At 49.2% G+C, this 19,219-nt stretch overlaps 1 protein-coding gene across 1 annotated transcript in view; it reads right to left on the bottom strand.

Annotated features, from left to right (window-relative positions):
• Window positions 1-1,740: 1,740 nt before the first annotated feature.
• The window catches only part of MYL4 (myosin light chain 4), a 29,550-nt gene continuing 12,071 nt past the window's right edge, over window positions 1,741-19,219 (bottom strand). Inside the window, exons 2-8 of the mRNA XM_068530357.1 lie at window positions 13,115-13,271; window positions 10,256-10,283; window positions 5,126-5,275; window positions 3,493-3,666; window positions 2,930-3,007; window positions 2,314-2,358; window positions 1,741-1,860 (exon numbers count right to left, since the gene is read on the bottom strand). Of these exons, the coding sequence (XP_068386458.1) occupies window positions 2,330-2,358; window positions 2,930-3,007; window positions 3,493-3,666; window positions 5,126-5,275; window positions 10,256-10,283; window positions 13,115-13,237 (582 nt within the window). The 5' untranslated portion in view covers window positions 13,238-13,271 and the 3' untranslated portion in view covers window positions 1,741-1,860; window positions 2,314-2,329. The remainder of the gene's footprint in view (window positions 1,861-2,313; window positions 2,359-2,929; window positions 3,008-3,492; window positions 3,667-5,125; window positions 5,276-10,255; window positions 10,284-13,114; window positions 13,272-19,219) is intronic.

Below are 19,219 nucleotides of genomic sequence, written 5' to 3' on the forward strand. Positions count from 1 at the left end.
TCAGGCACCAGGAGCTTTGCTCTCAGGGGAAGAGACACCTAAAGGGTCCACATCAAGATACAAGGACTGGGACTTCCCTGGTGGTCCAGTGGTTAAGATTCCGAGCTTCCGATGCAGGGGGCGTGGGTTCGATCTCTGGTTGGGGAACTAGGACCCCGCGTGCCATGTGGCGTGGCCAAAAAAAAAAAAAGATACAAGGACCCTAAACAAAATGTGGTACCTGCACACATACAGTAGAATACTATTCCTCCTTAGAACGGAAGGGAATTCTGACACTTGCTACAACACGGATCAACCTTGAAGACATTATCAAAGTGAAATAAGCCAGTTGCAAAAAGACAAATACTGTATGGTTCCACTTATATAAGCTGTCTAGAGTAGTCAAATGCATGCATAGAGACAGGAAGTAGAGTGGCGGTTGCCAGGGACGGGGGAGAGGGGGAAATGGGGATTTATTGTTTAATGGATATAGAGTTACAGTTTCATAAGATGAGAAAGTTCTGGAGATTGGTTACACAACAATGTAAATATACTTAACACTACAGAACTGTACACTTAAAAATGGTTAAGATGGTAAATTTTATATTATGTGTATTTTACCACAATTTTTTTCTTTTTTTTAAAAAAACTTTTTTTCTATCAGAGTATAGTTGATTAACAATGTTGTGTTAGTTTCAGGTGTACAGCAAAGTGATTCAGTTATACATATACATGTATCTATTCTTTTTCAAATTCTTTTCCCATTTAGGTTGTTACATAATATTGAGCAGAGTTCCCTGTGCTGTACAGTAGGTCCTTGTTGGTTATCTTTTTCTCTTTTTTGGCTAAGCTGCACGGCATGCAGAATATCCTAGTTCCCTAGGGATCGAACCTGCGCCCCTTGCAGTGGAAGGGCAGAGTCTTAACCACTGGACCGCCAGGTAAGTCACTGGTTATCCATTTTAAGTATGGCATTGTGTACATGTCAATCCCAAACTCCTTAACTATCCCTCCCCCCAACCCTTCCCCCTGTTTACCACAATTTTTTAAAAAAGAAGAAGAAGCAAGGACTATTTGAGGAGTCCCTGGTATCCCCAGGGCTCAGGTGGCCCTCTTCCTATTTGTCACCTGGACGGGACATAAGGCGGAGAGTGAGCCTTGGAAGGAAATGAAACTCCTCCTGATTACAGCTCCTCAAACTGCAGGCCCTTCCTGAGCTCTCTGCTCATGGTCTGGCCCTCATGTTTCTAGATCTCTGGGCTCTGGCCCTTGTCCCGCAGCTCCCAGATACTGTTCATTTCTCTGACGAATATGCATGAGGCCTCAGGTGACATTATCACACACACTCACGAAAACCCAACTCAACTAGTTAATTCATTTAAAAAAGCAGCTCAGAGGGCTTCCCTGGTGGCGCCGTGGTTGAGAGTCTGCCTGCCAATGCAGGGGACACGCGTTCGAGCCCTGGTCTGGGAGGATCCCACGTGCTGCGGAGCGGCTGGGCCCGTGAGCCACAGTTACTGAGCCTGCGCATCTGGAGCCTGTGCTCCGCAACAAGTGAGGCCACGGTGGTGAGAGGCCCGCGCACCGCGATGAAGAGTGGCCCCCGCTTGCCACAACTGGAGAAAGCCCTCGCACAGAAACGAGGACCCAACACAGCCATAAATAAATAAATAAAATTAAAAAAAAAAAAAGCAACTCAGAGACTGGTTGGAATCAGACAACTCGGCACAGCCTTGCCGGAGCTGTTTATTTACGGGGAGGGCTATGGGCCCATGAGGTCTTCGGGGCTGCGGTGCAGTGGACAGTCCAAGACTCCAACTCCAGCTCAGTCACTCTGGGCCTCTCGTTAACTCACCTGGGCTAAGGCCGTGGGCCAGGCACCTGAAAGAAAGCACTAGATATACTAGTGAGATACACTCTAGATATACTAGAGGGCTCTACCTCACTCTCCATACCCCAGCCCCTGATCACAGGCCCCATCCCTACCAGGACGGCACCAAACCTGGGCAGGAGGGCGCAGGGGGTGGTCAGGGAAGGGAGAAAAGAGGAACAGGGTCAAGGGCACCTGGGACCTGGCTCCTCACACACAGGAGCCTATACAGGAGGCCCCTCCTGAGGGAATGGTCTTGCCTTGAGAGACCCCAGAAGAGGCAGGAGGATGTGACTGATGAAGGTCAAGGTCAGGTGCAAAGACCAGGGAGGGCAGGGGGCAGGGCAGGAGGTGACAGGAGCACTAAGAGGGCAGGGGACTGATGGGCGGGGCCAGGCTGTTCTCCACCCCCTGCAGTGCCCTGTGGGGCCCCAGAAGGACCCCGAAGGAGAGGCTGCACTCACCCTGGAGGGGTCTGCTTCACCCAGACATGATGTGCTTGACAAAGGCTGGGAAAGAAGACGGAAATCAGCCACTGCACTTGGCCCCTCTCAGCCCCTTAAACCTCTTCTCCCTGCTCTATACCGCCTGACCTCAAACCCTCCCAATACCCTTTCTTCAGACCATGGTTCTTTCCCCCATTTGGGGTTGATGGGGAGAAGGTGGAAGGAAGGAAGAGACATAACCACTGCTCTGTGTCCACTCTCTGTGCTGGTACTTGACACAGATGAAATGAGTTACATTATCTCTGCCAATCCCCGCAACCTTGGGAAAGGGGCCAGCATCACCCCATTGCTCAGATGAGAAAACCAAGGCTCAGAGAAGGTAAGTGACTTGCTCAAGGTCACACAGCTGGTATATCACAGAGCTATCTCCGAAATCCATGCCCCTTCCATTACGCCATGATGTTCACTCCCAGGATAGAAAAAGAGCAATATCCACTGGGAGCTCACCAAAGCCCAATGGGGTGCACATATTCCCTAGCTCCTGCATCTGTTCTGTTCTGCAGCCCAGCCCAGCCCAAACTGTACCCAACCCCCCATCCCTGCGTGACCGGGGAAGCGCAGCATGAGCCGATACCTTCGTAATTGATGCAGCCATTGGCATCCTCCTGCCCTGCTAACAGCTGCTCCACTTCAGCCTCAGTCATCTTCTCTCCTGGGGCGGGAGGCAGTGGGCACTTAATTACAGATGGGCAAAGGAGGCACAGGCCAAACCCAAGCACCCCCTTGAGTCTGATGGCTCAAGACTTCCTGGATGTATGAAGTGGCCATACCAAAACTCCCCCAGAGGCTTTGGAGGGTGGAGCCAAGGGTCTTAAGGCCCTTCCTAGTTCCCAAGGTCTCTCCCTCTGGCTACAGCCACCAGTGGGTGAGCAGACCAGGGCCCCAATGACTGAGGCAAAGACAAGGACAGGAGCCCTGGGTCCCACCTCTCAGGCCTCACCCCTGCTTGGCCAACCTGCTCTCCTCTCCTTCCCACCCTGCTGAGCAAACCCAGTTGGGGAAGCAAGACAGGCCTGGATCAGGATGTGATCCTCAGGACGCAGGGACCCCCATGTCTCCCCAACATATGCCACTCAGGCACTTCCCACGCCTCTGTTCCCCCTGCCCTTGGGCTCCACCTGTGCCCAGCTGGCATACCCAGGGTGGCGAGGACGTGGCGAAGCTCGGCGCCCATGACCGTGCCGTTGCTCTCCTTATCAAACACGCGCAGCCCCTCCACGAAGTCCTCGTAGGTGCCCTGCTCCTTGTTGCGGGAGATGTGCTGCAGGATGGGCAGGAACGTCTCAAAGTCCAGCATCTTGGCATTCATCTCTTGCGGCGGGGACGGGGAAGGAAAGGGGATTCGACGTGAGCTCGAGGGAGCAGAGGGTCAGGAGGGGTCTCACCCGGCTCTGCCAGGCTAGCCCGTCCCTGGCAGCACCCAGAGCTCAGCCGCTGCCACTTCTGGGTGGGGCACCCCGTCAGCAATCCCGGAGGGCTCAGAGGCCTGGGAGCCAGGCAGGAGCTGGCTCTGGGCACTCTTCTCAGTGAAAGGACTAGGGCAGGAGGGAAGAGGGACCGTGGCTCCACCCAGACCTCTGAGCTCCAGGTGGCCAGCGGGGCAGGGAGCTGAGGTGGCAGCAGTAGAATTTGAGGGGCCCCAAGGGCCACGCAGCGCAGGCCTCACATTCACAACTTAGACTTCTGACACGTGACAGACTCCCAGTCACAAGGGTAAACTGACAAAATTGCAAAAAGAAAATTCTGCGTAACTCCAAATTTGGGTCCCATCACTAGACCACACTGCCTGGAGCAACTCTGAATCAATCATTTTAAAAAATGTGTGATTCTTGTGTGACTAGCACCCTTCTCCCACATTGTCATGTGTTAAAAGCTTTAATTTAATAGAGGTAAACCATTTTTAAATACCCCAAATGTTGGCATTGCTTTCTTTTATAACCCAGGAACCTCCCACAGTGGAAGTGCCCAGATATCTTTCGACCTCTGAGAAGCCCTGCTGACACCGGTAGGCTCCTGGTCCTCTGGCCCTTCTGGCCCACATCCTTCACCCCCCATCGGTGTCTTCACCAGCAAGAGCAGGAGGGGAAGGGGCCAGAACCAAGGAAGGGGGTAGAGCCAAAATGGGGCCCAGGAAGCTTCCAGAGATGGCCCACCCTGGCTGGGGGCTCCTGCCCAGGTCTGCCTGGCCCCGTCCTCTCAGAAGGACATGTGTGTTAGGGCAGCTGTTAACTTGACTGCCATGGTGACAGGTGACATTCACAAATGTTGCCACTTGCACCACTTTCTAAACTCTCATTCACCAAAATCTATCAAATGCAAACGAGTGAAAGAAGCATCGTTATAGAGCTAATCTTGAGTCTGCTCTAATTTATATTAAATGAATAATTTGCAATCTTCAATGATCTAACCATCATTAGAAATAGGACAGCTCAGTGCTGTGACACCTCGACCACAATTTGCTGGTGGGGAAGAGGGGGGCGCTGGCCAGTTATCAGCTTCCCTCCAAGCTTCCCTGCCCCATGTCCCTGGCACCCTCGGTGTCAGAGGAAGACACTGAAGAAGTAGAATGTCGCTTCTGTTCCCCAGGAGCTCCCGCCCTCATGGGGAAAACAAGAACAAGCCCAAGTCACACTTTTCGAGGGTCAACTAAGTGCCAGGCGCTTCCAGGTAATTCTAGCAATGGGAGGAGGGTAACCTGGGGAGGGTAGGTTGGTCTTGAAGGGAGAGAGCCCCAGGGCCAGCGGGGAGACACCACGAGGCCCACGCTGACCTTCCGGCTTGGGCTTGCCCAGGACACGCAGCACCTCGGCGTTGGTGGGGTTCTGGCCCAGGGCCCGCAGCACGTCCCCGCACTGCCCGTAGGTGATCTTCAGCTCTCCAGTCGGGGTCCGGTCAAACAACGAAAAGGCCTCTTTGAACTCTGCAGAGAAAAGACTGGCTGCAGCCCCCGGGGCCAAGCGAAGGCGGTGGCTGGGGGCTGATCCGCCTCAGCGTGGTTGATAAAATATTTCAGTATTTCCCTGCAGCCATCATCCCAGCCGCTCCCTGTAACCCATCCCCACCCCATCTTCTGACAACTAAAGAAGCATCCTGGAGCCCCACGACCTGTTCCAGCGCTGGGCCTGGGATCTCTTCCATCGATCCCTTGTCACATCATTTGAAGTCTCCCCTGCCCCCGCCCCTCCCATCCACCCATCCTTCCCTTTGCAGGTGAGGTGGCTGACTGTTGAAAGAGGCAGGGAAGTGAAAAGAGCGGTGGCTGAGGAGTCAGGATTCCTGGGTTCTCCTCTCGGCTCTGCCAAGCAGCCCAGGGCTGGGTCTCAGTTTCCTTGCGCACGCACAGAAAGTAAGGCTCCACCACCACCACCCCCGCCCCACCTCCCAGTTACTAGGAGTGTCAAAGGAGGTGGCAGTGTGTGGAGGCACTTTGCAAAGTGAAAAGACCTGTTCAAAAGTCAGCTAATATCAGCACTGCCTGTTCCAGGCTGAGAGGGGGCTCCCAGGCGGGACAAGGTGACCTCGTGGAAACAGTCAGCCCGCCCCAGCGCTACCACTGACTCGCAGGTGGCCTCGGGCAAACTCCTAACTCCCATGGGCCCTCTGTTTCTTAGCTCTAAGTAAGGACACAGTGTCCACCTGTGTGGGCGGCTTGGGGGATTACAAAGCACTCCAAGCATGGTGTCTAGCATGTGGTCAGGGAATCAACAAATGCTGGTTATTATTATATTTCCTAGTTCTGGAGCCAGACTCCCAGAAGGTTCCAGGGCAGGTGTCCAAGGGGCAAGGCTGAATGAAGGCACTCCTGGGCCCTTTGCAAAGAACCTTAATTCCTAATCAATTTGGATTCAACCAACTCCTCACTGGGAATAATATGGACTGGGTATGGCATTGAAATTACCTTATGCTACCCGGGAAGAAACGGTTTACTAAGCAGATTAACAATATAAACCTAAGAAGAATGTGTGAACTACTTAGGAGAAAAGCTGCTTTTAATCCTCTCTAAGCACTTTAGAAACACTTATTTCCTTTGATGCTGCATATGGATTATTTACAAATCATTCCACATATCAAAGCAGGTTCCCCAAGACATTTACCTGCCACTCTTTATTAGGCTTTGTATGAATTTCAAAGATATAAAACTGCATGTCTTTCAAATTACTAAATAATTGAGTTCAAATTCTGTTTCCATTGCTTAGTAGCTGTGTGACCTTGGGCAAGTAAATATTTAACCTCTGTAAACCTCTTCTCTTCTATAAATGGCACCTACCTCATAGGGTCCTTAAATTTCATTCAAATACAATACAATAATGTACGTAAAAAACCTTAACTCTGTGTCTTAACACAGAGTAAATTCTCCAACAATGCTGTTAGTAATCTCTTACTGAGTTTAATCCCAATTTTACCACTTAACTGTGTGATCTTGGCCAAGTCACATAACCTCACTGAACTTTGTCCTCTGTCAAAGGGAATAGCATTGACCTCACAGCTTTGTTAGAACAATTTAATTTTTTTTTAACTTTTAAAGCAATTAGCATGGCTTCTGGCACAAATTCATTGTTCAATAAATATGGTAGTTGAATCTGAACTCAGACTTTTTGATCTTCTCCTAATTCATTCAGAAGAGTGAGGGCAAACTTAATAAAAATAGGAGTCTCTACTTAAAAGAAGAATGATATTTAATAGAAGGATGGAACAGGAGGGAAATAACAAGAATAATGACCTATGATTTGAGCACTTACTGTGGGCCAGGCTCTGAGCTGATAACTTTGCATGAGTTATCCCTTTCATCTTTACAAAGACTTTATGCTATAGCTATTATTATCCTCATTTATAGGCCACTGCAGATGTGCCTTCCAGCCAACTATTAAGGAAACCAAGTGAGGAAGAGGAGGAGGAGGAAGAGGGCTGCTATACCAGCTAATGTTCCCGACTGCTGGGAAGGCTGGTATGCACAGAAAAAACAAACACTGAAGTCTAGGCTAGCTACTAGGAGGAAAACAAGGCCAGTGTGATCTCGAGGTATATGAGAGATGAAGTTCATTGTCCCAGAAGAAACTTCTGAAAGATCTGTAGTAGGGACCTGCCTGCTAGAGCAGTGAACAATGGTGGTGATCCCTTTCCAGAAGGATATGGAAATATGGACCAGAGAAGGAAGTCAGGACTTAGAAACTAATTCCTATGAGAAAATAAATAAATAAATAAATAAATAAATAAATAAATAAAAGAAATTGGAGCCATATCACCTGGAGATCATAAAGCTAGGAAGGGATTTGATAACTATCTTCAAATAGATGGAGAGTATCTAGAAGATGCTGAATAGAGTCACAGAATTTCTGAATTGAAAAGAACCAAATACCCTCACTTTGCAGATAAGAAAATCCAGGTTTAAAGAAGTGACTTGCTCTAAGTCTCATGGCCAACAGTGGCAGATTTAGGGCTAATATCAAAGTCTCCTGGTTGCAGATAACGTTCTTTCCAGCAAAGCAGGAGAAAACCATCTTCAGTTTCACCAAAGAGCAAATGAAGAGATAGGGATAAAATTAAAGCAAAAACAATTCCAATCCAACCTAAGGAACAATGCCTTCAAAGTCAGAGGGATGAAAGGCTGGAATGAGTTAGGCCCCAGCCCTGAAAATCTTCACGGAGAAAAGAGGCAACCAGCTGTCTCAGTTGGCTTTGACCAGGATTCCCATTTGGGAAATGAAAATTTTTTATCATTAGTTGATTTTCTAGTCCTCATGGGTGCCACTGTGTTTGTATATACACTGAGTATATATTTAACTAAAATGCATTAAAATTTATTTTAAGAATTTCACAGCACTACAAAGTATTGATGGAAAGTGAGCGTCCACAGGGTATTGCAAAAATGGAGTCGGACTCAGTTCACTTGTTTCAAATTGCATCTGCCGTCTCTCATGCCCTATTGGTGGGTAACTGGCATCACTTTTTTGGAGGGAAACTTGGCAATAACTATTAAAATGCACATATCCTTTGACTCATTGCTAGGTAGATCCCCTGGGGAAAGCATTATTTCCCCCAACTGGAAACAACCTGAAGGTCTATCAATGTGGGCCTGATTGGATTAAAAGGTGCATCCACGTGTGAGAATCTATATAACTGTTTAAAAGAATGAGGGGGCTTCCCTGGTGGCGCAGTGGTTGAGAATCTGCCTGCCAATGCAGGGGACACGGGTTCGAGCCCTGGTCTGGGAAGATCCCACATGCTGCGGAGCAACTAGGCCCGTGAGCCACAATTACTGAGCCTGCGCGTCTGGAGCCTGTGCTCCGCAACAAGAGAGGCCGCGATAGTGAGAGGCCCGCGCACCGCGATGAAGAGTGGCCCCCACTTGCCGCGACTAGAGAAAGCCCTCGCACAGAAATGAAGACCCACCACAGCCATAAATAAATAAATTAAATTAAATTAAATTAAAAGAATGAGGTAGAACTGTTGGTGTTAAATATAAAAAGATATTTAAATATATTATTAAATAATACGTACTATGTTATACATTGTTAAACCCAAATATATATTAAATAAAAGATGCAGGACAGTATGCATCACATGACTCAATTTGTATAAACTTTACACATACATACATACATACTGGTTTAACATTATATATTTTTTTATCAAAGGATAGGGCTGAGGGGCAACAATTAAGTTGGAGGGCGGGAGGTTTCAAGGCTTGTCTTGAAGCTACCTTAATAATACTTATATTAAGTTGAGAAAACAAATTGTCTTCATCAAAGATGGAGAAGGGCTGATGGAGATCACAGGTGCACTAGGGCACCCTCAAGTCACCGCTGGTCCTGCCACCATTAGGGGGTGAGCATCTTGGCAGAGTTCAGGATGCAGGGAGAGAGAGCTGGTAACCTAAGGAGGGCTTTCCAATAACAAACCAAAAATGAGGGCTTCTAAATATCTTGGATAGGAGATTATAGAATGGAGGAAAAAAAGGCATTTTTGCTGTGCATCTATTATGTTCCAGGCAGTCTGGCAGAGTAGTTCAGAACTCAAGTCTGGAATCAGATTGCCTGAGTTAGAATCCTGGCTCCACCACCAACTGTCTGTGTGAGACTGGGCAAGCCACCCAACCTTTCTGTGCCTCAGTTTTATCACCTGTAAAGTGGGGTGGTGATAGTCCCTACCTCACAGGGTTGCGGTGAGAATTAAAAAAACTAATCCACGTAAAGTGCTTAACTAATAACATGTAGTAGGTGAAAGTGAGCAGAGAACACACCTATACTTGCTATTTTGCATAACTGTTTTCCAGTCACGCCTTTGTGCACCCTGACTCAAATACGGGTTTGCAATGACGATGATGATGATGGTGATGGTGATGGTGGTGACAGTGATGATGGTGATTGTGATGGTGGTGATAATGAGGGTGGTGATGATAGTGATGGTGATGGTGGTGACAGTGATGATGGTGATTGTGATGGTGGTGATAATGAGGGTGGTGATGATGGTGATTGTGATGGTGGTGATAATGAGGGTGGTGATGGTGATGATGGTGATAGTGATGGTGGTGACAGTGATGATGGTGATTGTGATGGTGGTGATAATGAGGGTGGTGATGATGGTGATGGTGATGGTGGTGACGGTGATGATGGTGATTGTGATGGTGGTGATAATGAGGGTGGTGATGATGGTGATTGTGATGGTGGTGATAATGAGGGTGGTGATGGTGATGATGGTGATAGTGATGGTGGTGACAGTGATGATGGTGATTGTGATGGTGGTGATAATGAGGGTGGTGATGATGGTGATGGTGATGGTGGTGACGGTGATGATGGTGATTGTGATGGTGGTGATTACTATTATGGTGGTGACAACAACTCCTCCCCAGGAAGCGCAACAGAGAGAGTGTGGTGGGATAGGTGGGGTTGCTAGTACTCACCTTCGATCTGGTCAGCAGTGAAGTCTATCTGTGGAGAGAAACACAGAGGAATGAGGGCTGGGACTGCTAAAGCCTTCCAAAGGGAAGCAGAAGCGGCTTCCGCAGCAATCGGGTCACCTCCAGCAGACACTGATGAGGACGGAAGGAGACTACGGGCTGAGAGTCAAACACCGGCCTCCTGACAACTAGGCCACAACTGACATGCTGTCAAATAATGCAGCCTCCAAAGCTCTCTCAGCACCACTTGTTAAGTGATGGCTCCAAATGAGAGGGAAAGAGAAACACTCTGAATAACTCTAGACCCCACACTGACTCCCTATTATAATTCCTTTGGGTCGAATGTAAATTCCGTCCCAGCGGCTGTAAACAGCCCTCGCATCCACCCCTTCAGTCTCTCCCCTTTCTACTTGATGCTGACTTTCAACCCACCTCCTTCAACAAAGCCTTCCCTCACCCCCTCCATCCCAGCCCCTCCTTCGGCACACATCCCTCTCAGGCGGGCCCTGGATGCTTCCTGTTTTCCTGTCATGCCTTTATGTGTACTGTGACTCCGTGAAGTCAGGGTCCCGGCAGGGCAGGGGATTTGCCAGAAAATGCCTGGCATAGAGTAGGCACTCAAAATATATTTGTTGAGAGGAGTAAAGTTTGGGTTTTCCCCCCTAAATTCAAATCTGAGTACAGAAGAAGAAGGTGGAAGGCTCTGAAGATGAAGGACAATGAACAAGCATGAGTCATTATTTTAATTTAGGATCTTGCACGTTACTTCACGGTCCTTATCTACCACCACCCTCTCCGCTGGTGGTGGTAACCAATCCTGGAGCGTCTTCTTTGTGTGCCACCATTCCTAGTCTTGATTCTGCTGCTCTGTGCCCATCCGAGGCTGACCTCGTTAATGAGGACCGCCGGAGGTGGCCGGAACGAGCTAGGAGAGCAGGAGAGGGGTTACACCGTGTTGGGAAGAGAACTGGCTGTGCCCAGGAATGGACTTTGCCGAAGGAGTAGGGGAGGGTTCGTCAGAAAGTTAAAGAAACCCCCTAAATGGGGTAAAGGATGCTTTGAATGAACCCTCTGGGGAACGGTGCAGTTTGCCTTACTTTGCGATGCTTTAAGCCCCAGGATTAAACATTGTAAGAGAAATTAGTATAACAACATAACATCTGAATATATGGTCATAACCACACACATTGGGCTTAAGTTTACTTTTGCTCTGTTTTTGAGCAAAGAATCTTCTAAGCAAAGGAACTGGGTAAACTATAATAATAGTGAAAATAGTCTTCATGAAAAATACCTAATTTTTTTTTCCACTTTAAAGCAATTTCAACAACTCCCAGAACCGGAAAATCCAGACATGGAAAAGAGAATTGCAACCAGATGTGAGAAATTGGGGAAGGTGGGTGGATGGAGGGAAGTGAGAGGCCAAAGAGAAGGAACTCGGATGATACCACTAGGCAGCTCTTGTCCAGACTAGGCTGTCCGACGGGAACAGTGCGTTATCAGAACAAATCAGAAATCCAGGTTTCCTGAAGGGGGAGATCGTCAGCTTTTCTTGCTAGGCTTTGCCCAGAGAGGGAGCGATGTATGACCTAGAAAACCTTCAGGCACTTTCAAGGTCTTACCCTGTGCCTCAGTTTCCCCAGAATGTCCCATCTCTTGGCCAAGCCAGTTCTGCTTAAATTCCGCCCCTTGTAGGGACTACCATAGATCAACCCCAGGGTTCTGGGCACAGTGGCAGGGTCTCCCAGGGCTGTGGGTACTAGGAAGTATCCTGAGAGAGCCAGGGAGGGTCATCCAGTTAGAGCTCTGGGGGCTAGTTTCTCTTCCTCTTTGTCACAGAACCAGGTCCTGAGCTCTAATTTTGATCTGATTCCTCACCACCCCCAGCCCTGCCCTGAGGCTGATATACCCAAGGGCCCACCACTCCCAACCTGCTATTAATAGCCCTTCATACCAGTAGCCACTTGACCTCTTACACTCTGGTGCCAAAGCTTAAAACTGCTTCAGTCTCCAGAGGCCTCTGACCCCCTCCTTCATTGGCCCATCCCCTCCCCGTTCCATTCCTTAAGCAGCTGGGCCAGATAGCTGGGAGGCCTAAAATGACTGAGTCAGCAGGCAGGGTCTACACCAGCTCCAAGGAGAGGGGCCTTTCAGGGCGAGGGGAGCGCGGTGGGGCAGAGAGGGAATAGGGCTGCGGCGGCAGTGGCAGCCTGGCCCAGCTCCCACACCAGGTTAGAGAGAGGGTCTCGGCCTGGGCTAGGCTAGGCCACTGCATGCTCCAGATAGGAGCCCAGGCTAAGGGCACAGAAGGAGGGGTCCACCTGGGTGGGGAAGAGGAGAGAGAAGCAGGCTCTTCTCATCTTATCTAGGGCCTCCCTGCCCTCACCACCCACCCAGTGCAAGGGTCTTTGCAGGTGAAGCCTTCCCCAGACCCTAGCACCCAGAGAGCAGGGCTCCCTCGCTCTTTATATCACCTACTCCCAGTTACACCGGAAGTTATCATTCTGTGTCTGTTCTCCATAAGAAATCACACAGTCTTTTTTACTTCACTATGGTGGTCCCCACAGTGCCTTAAAGAAAGTTTAGGTGGTTGGTTGGTTGTACCTCCCTGCCATTCCCAACTTTGCTGGGCAAATTTAGGATGACAGAGCAGGGCTTCCTCAGACAGAGCAGAAAAGCCTGCAATCCAAAATAGCCCTCACCAGCCCCAGCACCTGCTCCACGCCCCATGGGACTGTGAGTGGGGGATGGACACCGCAGCCCTCACCGCGGTCCAGCCTCCATGAAGGAGATCTCTGAGCTCCAGGGCAAAGAGGACCCTGAATGTCATGCCCACCCCCATCCCAGTGGCTGAGGCTCACTTACCTTTATACTCTTGGGATCAAAGGCAGGTTCCTTGTGGGGCTCAGGAGGTGGGGCAGAGGCCAGGGCTGGGGCTGAGGCTACCTTGGCCGCTTCCTTCTTAGGCTCAGGCTTCTTGGGAGGCATGTTGTCTTGTTGGGCTCTTCCGCAGAGCTGGGACCTAGGAAGGAATCAAGAGATGCGGCGCCCAGGAGATGAGAGACGGGAGACTGGGCTGCCTCCCGCCCCTTTTATCCTGGGCAGGAGCCCCCACGGAGGGGCTGGGTGATCGCAAGAGCAACTGCTGCTGACTATAAAAGGAAGAAACACCAGCAGGGTACAGCTGACAACTGTGCATTGTCACCAGGTTTGGGGCTACCGGCCCCCTCCCCCTCCCCCTCCCCCCACACCTCACACTCCTCATGACCTCCACCTCTGGGTCAGGCTGACCCCTTCCTGCCAATCAGTGGACACCCAGAGGGGCCAGGGAAACAGACCCTCTCAAAAATGCCAGAGTCCAGCCAGAGAGATGAGCTGACTTGAGCAGTTGATAATCCTCACACAAAGCCCAGGGGAGGGCGAGGCTTTTTTTAGTCCCTCCTGAACAGAGGCAGCCCACTGCACATTCCTTTTAAGCCAAGATCCTTTAAGCTGAGAGCCACTCTGGGGCCTCAGCTCTGCCCTGAGGTTCAACTCTCCGGCCTGGCACCCTGAAGCAACAGCTGGTCCGGACAGCTCACACTGTCCCACACCCTCCCAATCCACCGAGTAAAGCCCTGCATCTCCCAGAGCAGGCTCCCCGGGAACTCCACAGACCTCAAATCCCTGGGTCCACCCCACAGCTTCATTCATTCAACAAATATTGAGCACATAACTTGTGCCCAGTGGAGCCAGGGTGAGAAGCAGAGAGGTTGGCTGAAAGTCGATGAGACTGAAGGTCAGGAAACTTGGGTCTCATTTTTATATACTGTACCTCTAACTCATTCTGTGCCCCCTGGATATGTGTGTGTGTGTGTGTGTGTGTGTGTGTGTGTGTGTGTAGTACTTACTGTGTATCAGGCACTGGTAGTTAAGTGCCATTCACACAAAATCTCCTTAAATCTTCACTGCAGTCCTATAAGGTAGATATTATTACTCCCATTTTACACATGAGGAAATTGAGACTAAAACTGGTCAAGTAACAAGGCCACTCAGCTAATTAGCTATAAACTGGGATTAGAACCCAGGTGTGTCTGATTCTAAAGTTTGTGCCTGAATCATTGATATTATAATCCCATGGGGGGGGGTGGGAACACATATATTTGTGGGTTCATCAGATAGGTCAGGATGAATACCATTAAAATGTTAACAGGAAACACCCCTAAGGACACAAAGGGTAAGGACAGGAGGATGACAGCAATTTGCAGTTTTTACTTTTTTCACTTCCTGTATTAATGGAAGTCTTTACAACGAGCATGTACTGTTTTTATTTAAAAAAAAAAAGTTGAAAGTCAAAAAAAAATGTTCGGAAAAACAACAACAAAAAGCTTCTCCACTGCACAGAATTGCTTTGAACTGAATTGTATGGCTCTACATTTCAGAGGTTGAAGAGAAATAAAGCTGAGAGAAGCAGAAAAGTCACTTTGCCTTTCTAGGTTCACTTTCCTCTCCCATAAAACAAGATTGCTAGGGACTTCCCTGGCTGTCCAGTGGTTAAGACTTCAGCTTCCAATGCAGGGAGTGCAGGGTTCCATCCCTGGTGGGCGAACTAAGATCCCACATGCCTCGCGGCCAAAAAAACAAAACATAAAACAGAAGCAATATTGTAACAAAGTCAATAAAGACTTAAAAATATACATTAAAAAAAAAACAAAAAAAAACCCAAGATTGCTAGACCACAGAACGCCTGGTGCCGTGGAGCCCACATCTGCCCATTCTCTGGGTTCCCTAAGCACAGGCTCCAGGTCCCACATCTTTCAGAGCCAAAAGGGCCCTTAGAGATCGTCTCATCCCGTCTGGTGTGACAGGTGAGGAATCTAAGGCCCAGGAGACTTCGGAGCTACCGCGAGACGTTCAGCTCTTCACAGGCGGAGCTGCGCCAGCTAAGCCCGGCTGCTCGTGTGCAGTGCTCCTACCCCACCCTGCCCGTCCTGGACCCTATACGTGCTCTCACCGCTGGCGAGCAGAGAAGCCTTCAAAGAAAACTGAGGCAGGAAAGGGGGGCAGGTCTTGCCCAAGGGGACCCTAGAGCAAGACCAGGACGCAAACCCTAGGCCAGTCCTGGTCCTGGGCTGGTCCGGCAGCTCCTTGGCTCTTTTCCCCTTCCCCCTTCCCCTCTCCAGCCTTCTCTTCCTTCCGACTCCTCGTCCCCTGCTCCCGCGTGCCTCTGCTTCCACCCTTCAGTATTCTTCCTGGGGAAGTACTACCTCCTTCCCCAAGGGGGTTGGGAGCTCAGTATGTTGGTGATGAGCAAGGAGGAAAGAGGAAGCCCAGCCTCTCCTCTTTCTCTACCCCCACCCGCATCCCCTTCCTGGACAAGGTGCAGAGATACCCACAGTGTAGAAAGCTGCAGGCCAGAAGCTGCGAGAGCCAGACACTACTAGTTCTGACTGTCAGTCGCTTCCCCTCTCTGGGCCCCAGCTTCCTCATCTTTAAAGTGAGAGATAATCAGGAGCTTTCAGTGTGTTCAACAGACACCTAAGGCTTCCTTAGCTTGCTTCTGGCTGTCAGGGACACAGAGGGGCCAGGTCTTGGGGCTCCCCCATCCCCTGCCACTTCAAACAGCACCACTCCTAGGTGTTTTATATACTGGAGGTCCCATGGTCATTTCGTAAGAAATAGTTCCATGGTTTAAAAGTTCAAAAATAACCAGTGAATGAGATGTTGAATAGAAAAACAAGGTATTCTAATCATTCTATGAAGAAATATGATCCCCAAAAGACAGGCAGCTGTAACTCTGTCTTTTCCTTTCTTTTCTTTTTCTTTCTTTCTTCTTTCTCCTCTTTTTTTCTTTTTTTTTTAAATTCTAAGGCGAAACAAAATGTCCAGACTGCTTGGGAACAGAGCTCTGAGGTTAGAAAACTGGGAACGCAGAATGGGGCTGGGGGATCTGAAAACATGGAAGGAGTGTGGACTTTAGAGGCAGACAAGCATAGGTCTGAATCCTGGTTTTGCCATTTCTAAATCTTGGGCCCAGGACCCTCAGGACCTTTAACAGTACACATTTCCTTCTCAAGTTGTTGTGAGATTTGTATGAAATAATGTTCGTTAGACACCACAAACCATCTCTGGCATATAGGAAACAATCATAGCTGTCAATTTCACTTTGTTTTCCGAGCCAGAGGAAGCTAGAGGTGTGCTCTGGTGTCTCAGGTTTCCCGGAAGGAACACCAGGAGAGGGGCCCGCAGGAGGGAGGGACGAGTAAGGTGGCCGTGGCTAATTTGACTGTAAGGTGCGGGTTTAGGAAGGAGAAAGAGGTGGAAGGGAACAGGGGAGGGGAAGGGCGGCCGCTGGGTACCCACAGTGTGAAATATTTGTGGCTCAGAAAGCATGTAACTGGTCCCTGGGGCCCAGCAGCCTGCCTGTCAGCGACACTCAGACGAGGAACCTGCCTGCCTGAAACCTCAGTGGGGGAGGAGATGCTCCTCAAATCAGTTTCTGATTCTTTTTAAGCAACCCCAGCTAAAAAAGTGGCTGGCACTTCAGAAGCTACTAGAGGGGAGCTGTGGTTTCCCAGAAGGAGCTGTGTCGAGAATCAAGATACCTGACACTAGCCTTGTTATTACTAAAACCCATGATGCCCACAGTTCATGAGACCCCCAAGAACTGGAGTCAGAGCTTTCACTTTCACTTTCTGCTTCACGGCCACTGACTTTCACCTTCCAATTTCATCCACCTAGAGTACCCTTCACAGGACCTAGGGCAGGGTTGACCAATCAGAGCAAAGGAAAGGTAGAGAGACGGAAGGAAGAGGCAGAAGTATAAAGAGGCAAGCATAGTAGCAGGTACTGGTAGCGTAACTACTGCCTCTGGGGAGGCATCGAGTGGTCCCCAGCCAGAGCTGCTCCAGCCACTTGAATGCTGCCACTGGAAGAACCTCACACTCAGTAGATGGAAAACGCAGAACAGAAATTCACACCAATCAGCTTACACCACATGTCAAATCTGGACAAACGCACAGAAGAGAACTGACATCAGCCCTCCTTTGGGCTGGGCTTCCACACACTCACACGTCCTCCTCCCTTCACCTCTAACCATGTAGGGCCTGTGTCCTGCCTGCCTGGGATCAAATGATGCTGACAGCATGCCTGGCTGTTAATGCTTTGTTCTCGTCACCTCCCCCCGCCTCTTCCGGCCAGTGTCTCATAAGCTAGACATAATGGGGCAAAGCTCTGGCCAACACTACATTTATATGTCTCTGTAGAGGACACTGGGTAAATCGGGCTCTGCCGCAAGGCAGAGGTTAAGAGGGCCCACTCAGGAGTTAAGAGTTCTGGGTTAGAGTCCTGATTGATTTGTCCATTAGGCAAGCTAGTTAACTTCTTTCTGTCTCAGTTTTCCCGTCTGTAAAATGGGGCTGCTAATATAACCTCACAGGGTGATTGTAAGGGTTAAATGAGTTAATACAGATGCTACACTTAGAGCAGTGTCTAGCACAAAGCAAGTAATCAAAATCCTTAAGCTTGACTGAACCGGTGTGACGGCTGCTCCCTCTCCCAAGGTCAACGGCGAAAGAATTATAAACAGAAAACACCAAGAAATGAAGAAAACTGTGAGATACCCCTTGGGTGAAGGGGGTGCCCTGTTTTGAACTGGTGTGGTGTGTGGTAAAGGGGTGGCTTTGGTTTACGGCAGGAGGTGGCCAGGCATGGCTGTGGAATGATAAAAAAAAGAAGAGGATCTCTGGGGTTCTCATCTGTCTTTTCCTCCGCCAGTGTCTTGGAACAAACAGTCATGTGCCATCACCTTCATGACTCAAACCGCTGATCTTACCGCTGGTAAGAGTAACATCAGGGCACTGAAGACGCACTGTGCTTGTGAGGAGCCAATAAAAAATAGGAGGGGAAACTGAACTTTGGACAGTTGTTTCCCTTCCTCTTCCCCTAAACTCTCATAGCAGGAGAGCTGCAATCTAAGAAGTACTTCCCCTAAGGTTGCTTCTCCCTTGGAAGGTGGGGGCAAAAGGTGAAGCCCTGACATGAGGAGTTATTTAGTGAGGTTGGGTCTGACTGACTTGGGAGTTTTGGTGCTTGGGGTTCTCAGTCTTACGGCTCATTCAACCCTGACCCTCACCCCCTGAGCTAAATGGCACTGGTACACATTGCTGAACAGAGCAACCTACATGCCCATGGGCCAAATAACAAGACAGGTGAGGAGCACAACTAATTCAGATGGATACAACCCACTTGATTACAGATTGTATCTTAAGTAGAAAGATGACAACAGATAGACCAAGATTTTAAAAGTAGCATAATAAACACGCTAAAAGAGATAAAGGAACATATTACCACTATGACACCAGAACAAGAAAACATAAAGAAGAACCAAACAGAAACATCACATACAGAAAATTATAATAATTGAAATAAGAGGGACTTTCCTGGTGGCGCAGTGGTTAAGGGTCCGCCTGCCAGTGCAGGGGACATGGGTTCGAACCCTTGTTTGGGAAGATCCCACATGCAGCGGAGCAACTAAGCCCGAGCGCCACAACTGCTGAGCCTGCACTCTGGAGCCCGCGAGCCACAACTACTGAGCCTGCGTGCCACAACTACTGAAGCCCACGTGCCTAGAGCCCATGCTCCGCCACAAGAGAAGCCACTGCAATGAGAAGCCCGTGCACCGCAACGAAGAGTAGCCCCCACTCGCCACAACTAGAGAAAGCCTGCGCACAGCAACGAAGACCCAATGCAGCCAAAAATAAATAAATAAATTTAAAAAAAAAAAGTTGAAATAAGAAAAACAACTTTAGTAAAACAAGCAATATGTTAGGTATAAAAATAACTAAAATAGAGCACACAATAGATATGAAAAGTAGCAGAATAGACACAGCTGGGAAACATATTAGGGAATTGAAAGACAAAAGAGAGAATGTCTCCCAGAAGGAAAAAAGAAAGGCAAAAAAATAGAAAAGCTGGGACTTCCCTGGTGGT

This window comes from Eschrichtius robustus, chromosome 20, assembly GCF_028021215.1.
Source record: "Eschrichtius robustus isolate mEscRob2 chromosome 20, mEscRob2.pri, whole genome shotgun sequence".
Taxonomy (NCBI): Eukaryota; Metazoa; Chordata; class Mammalia; order Artiodactyla; family Eschrichtiidae; genus Eschrichtius; species Eschrichtius robustus.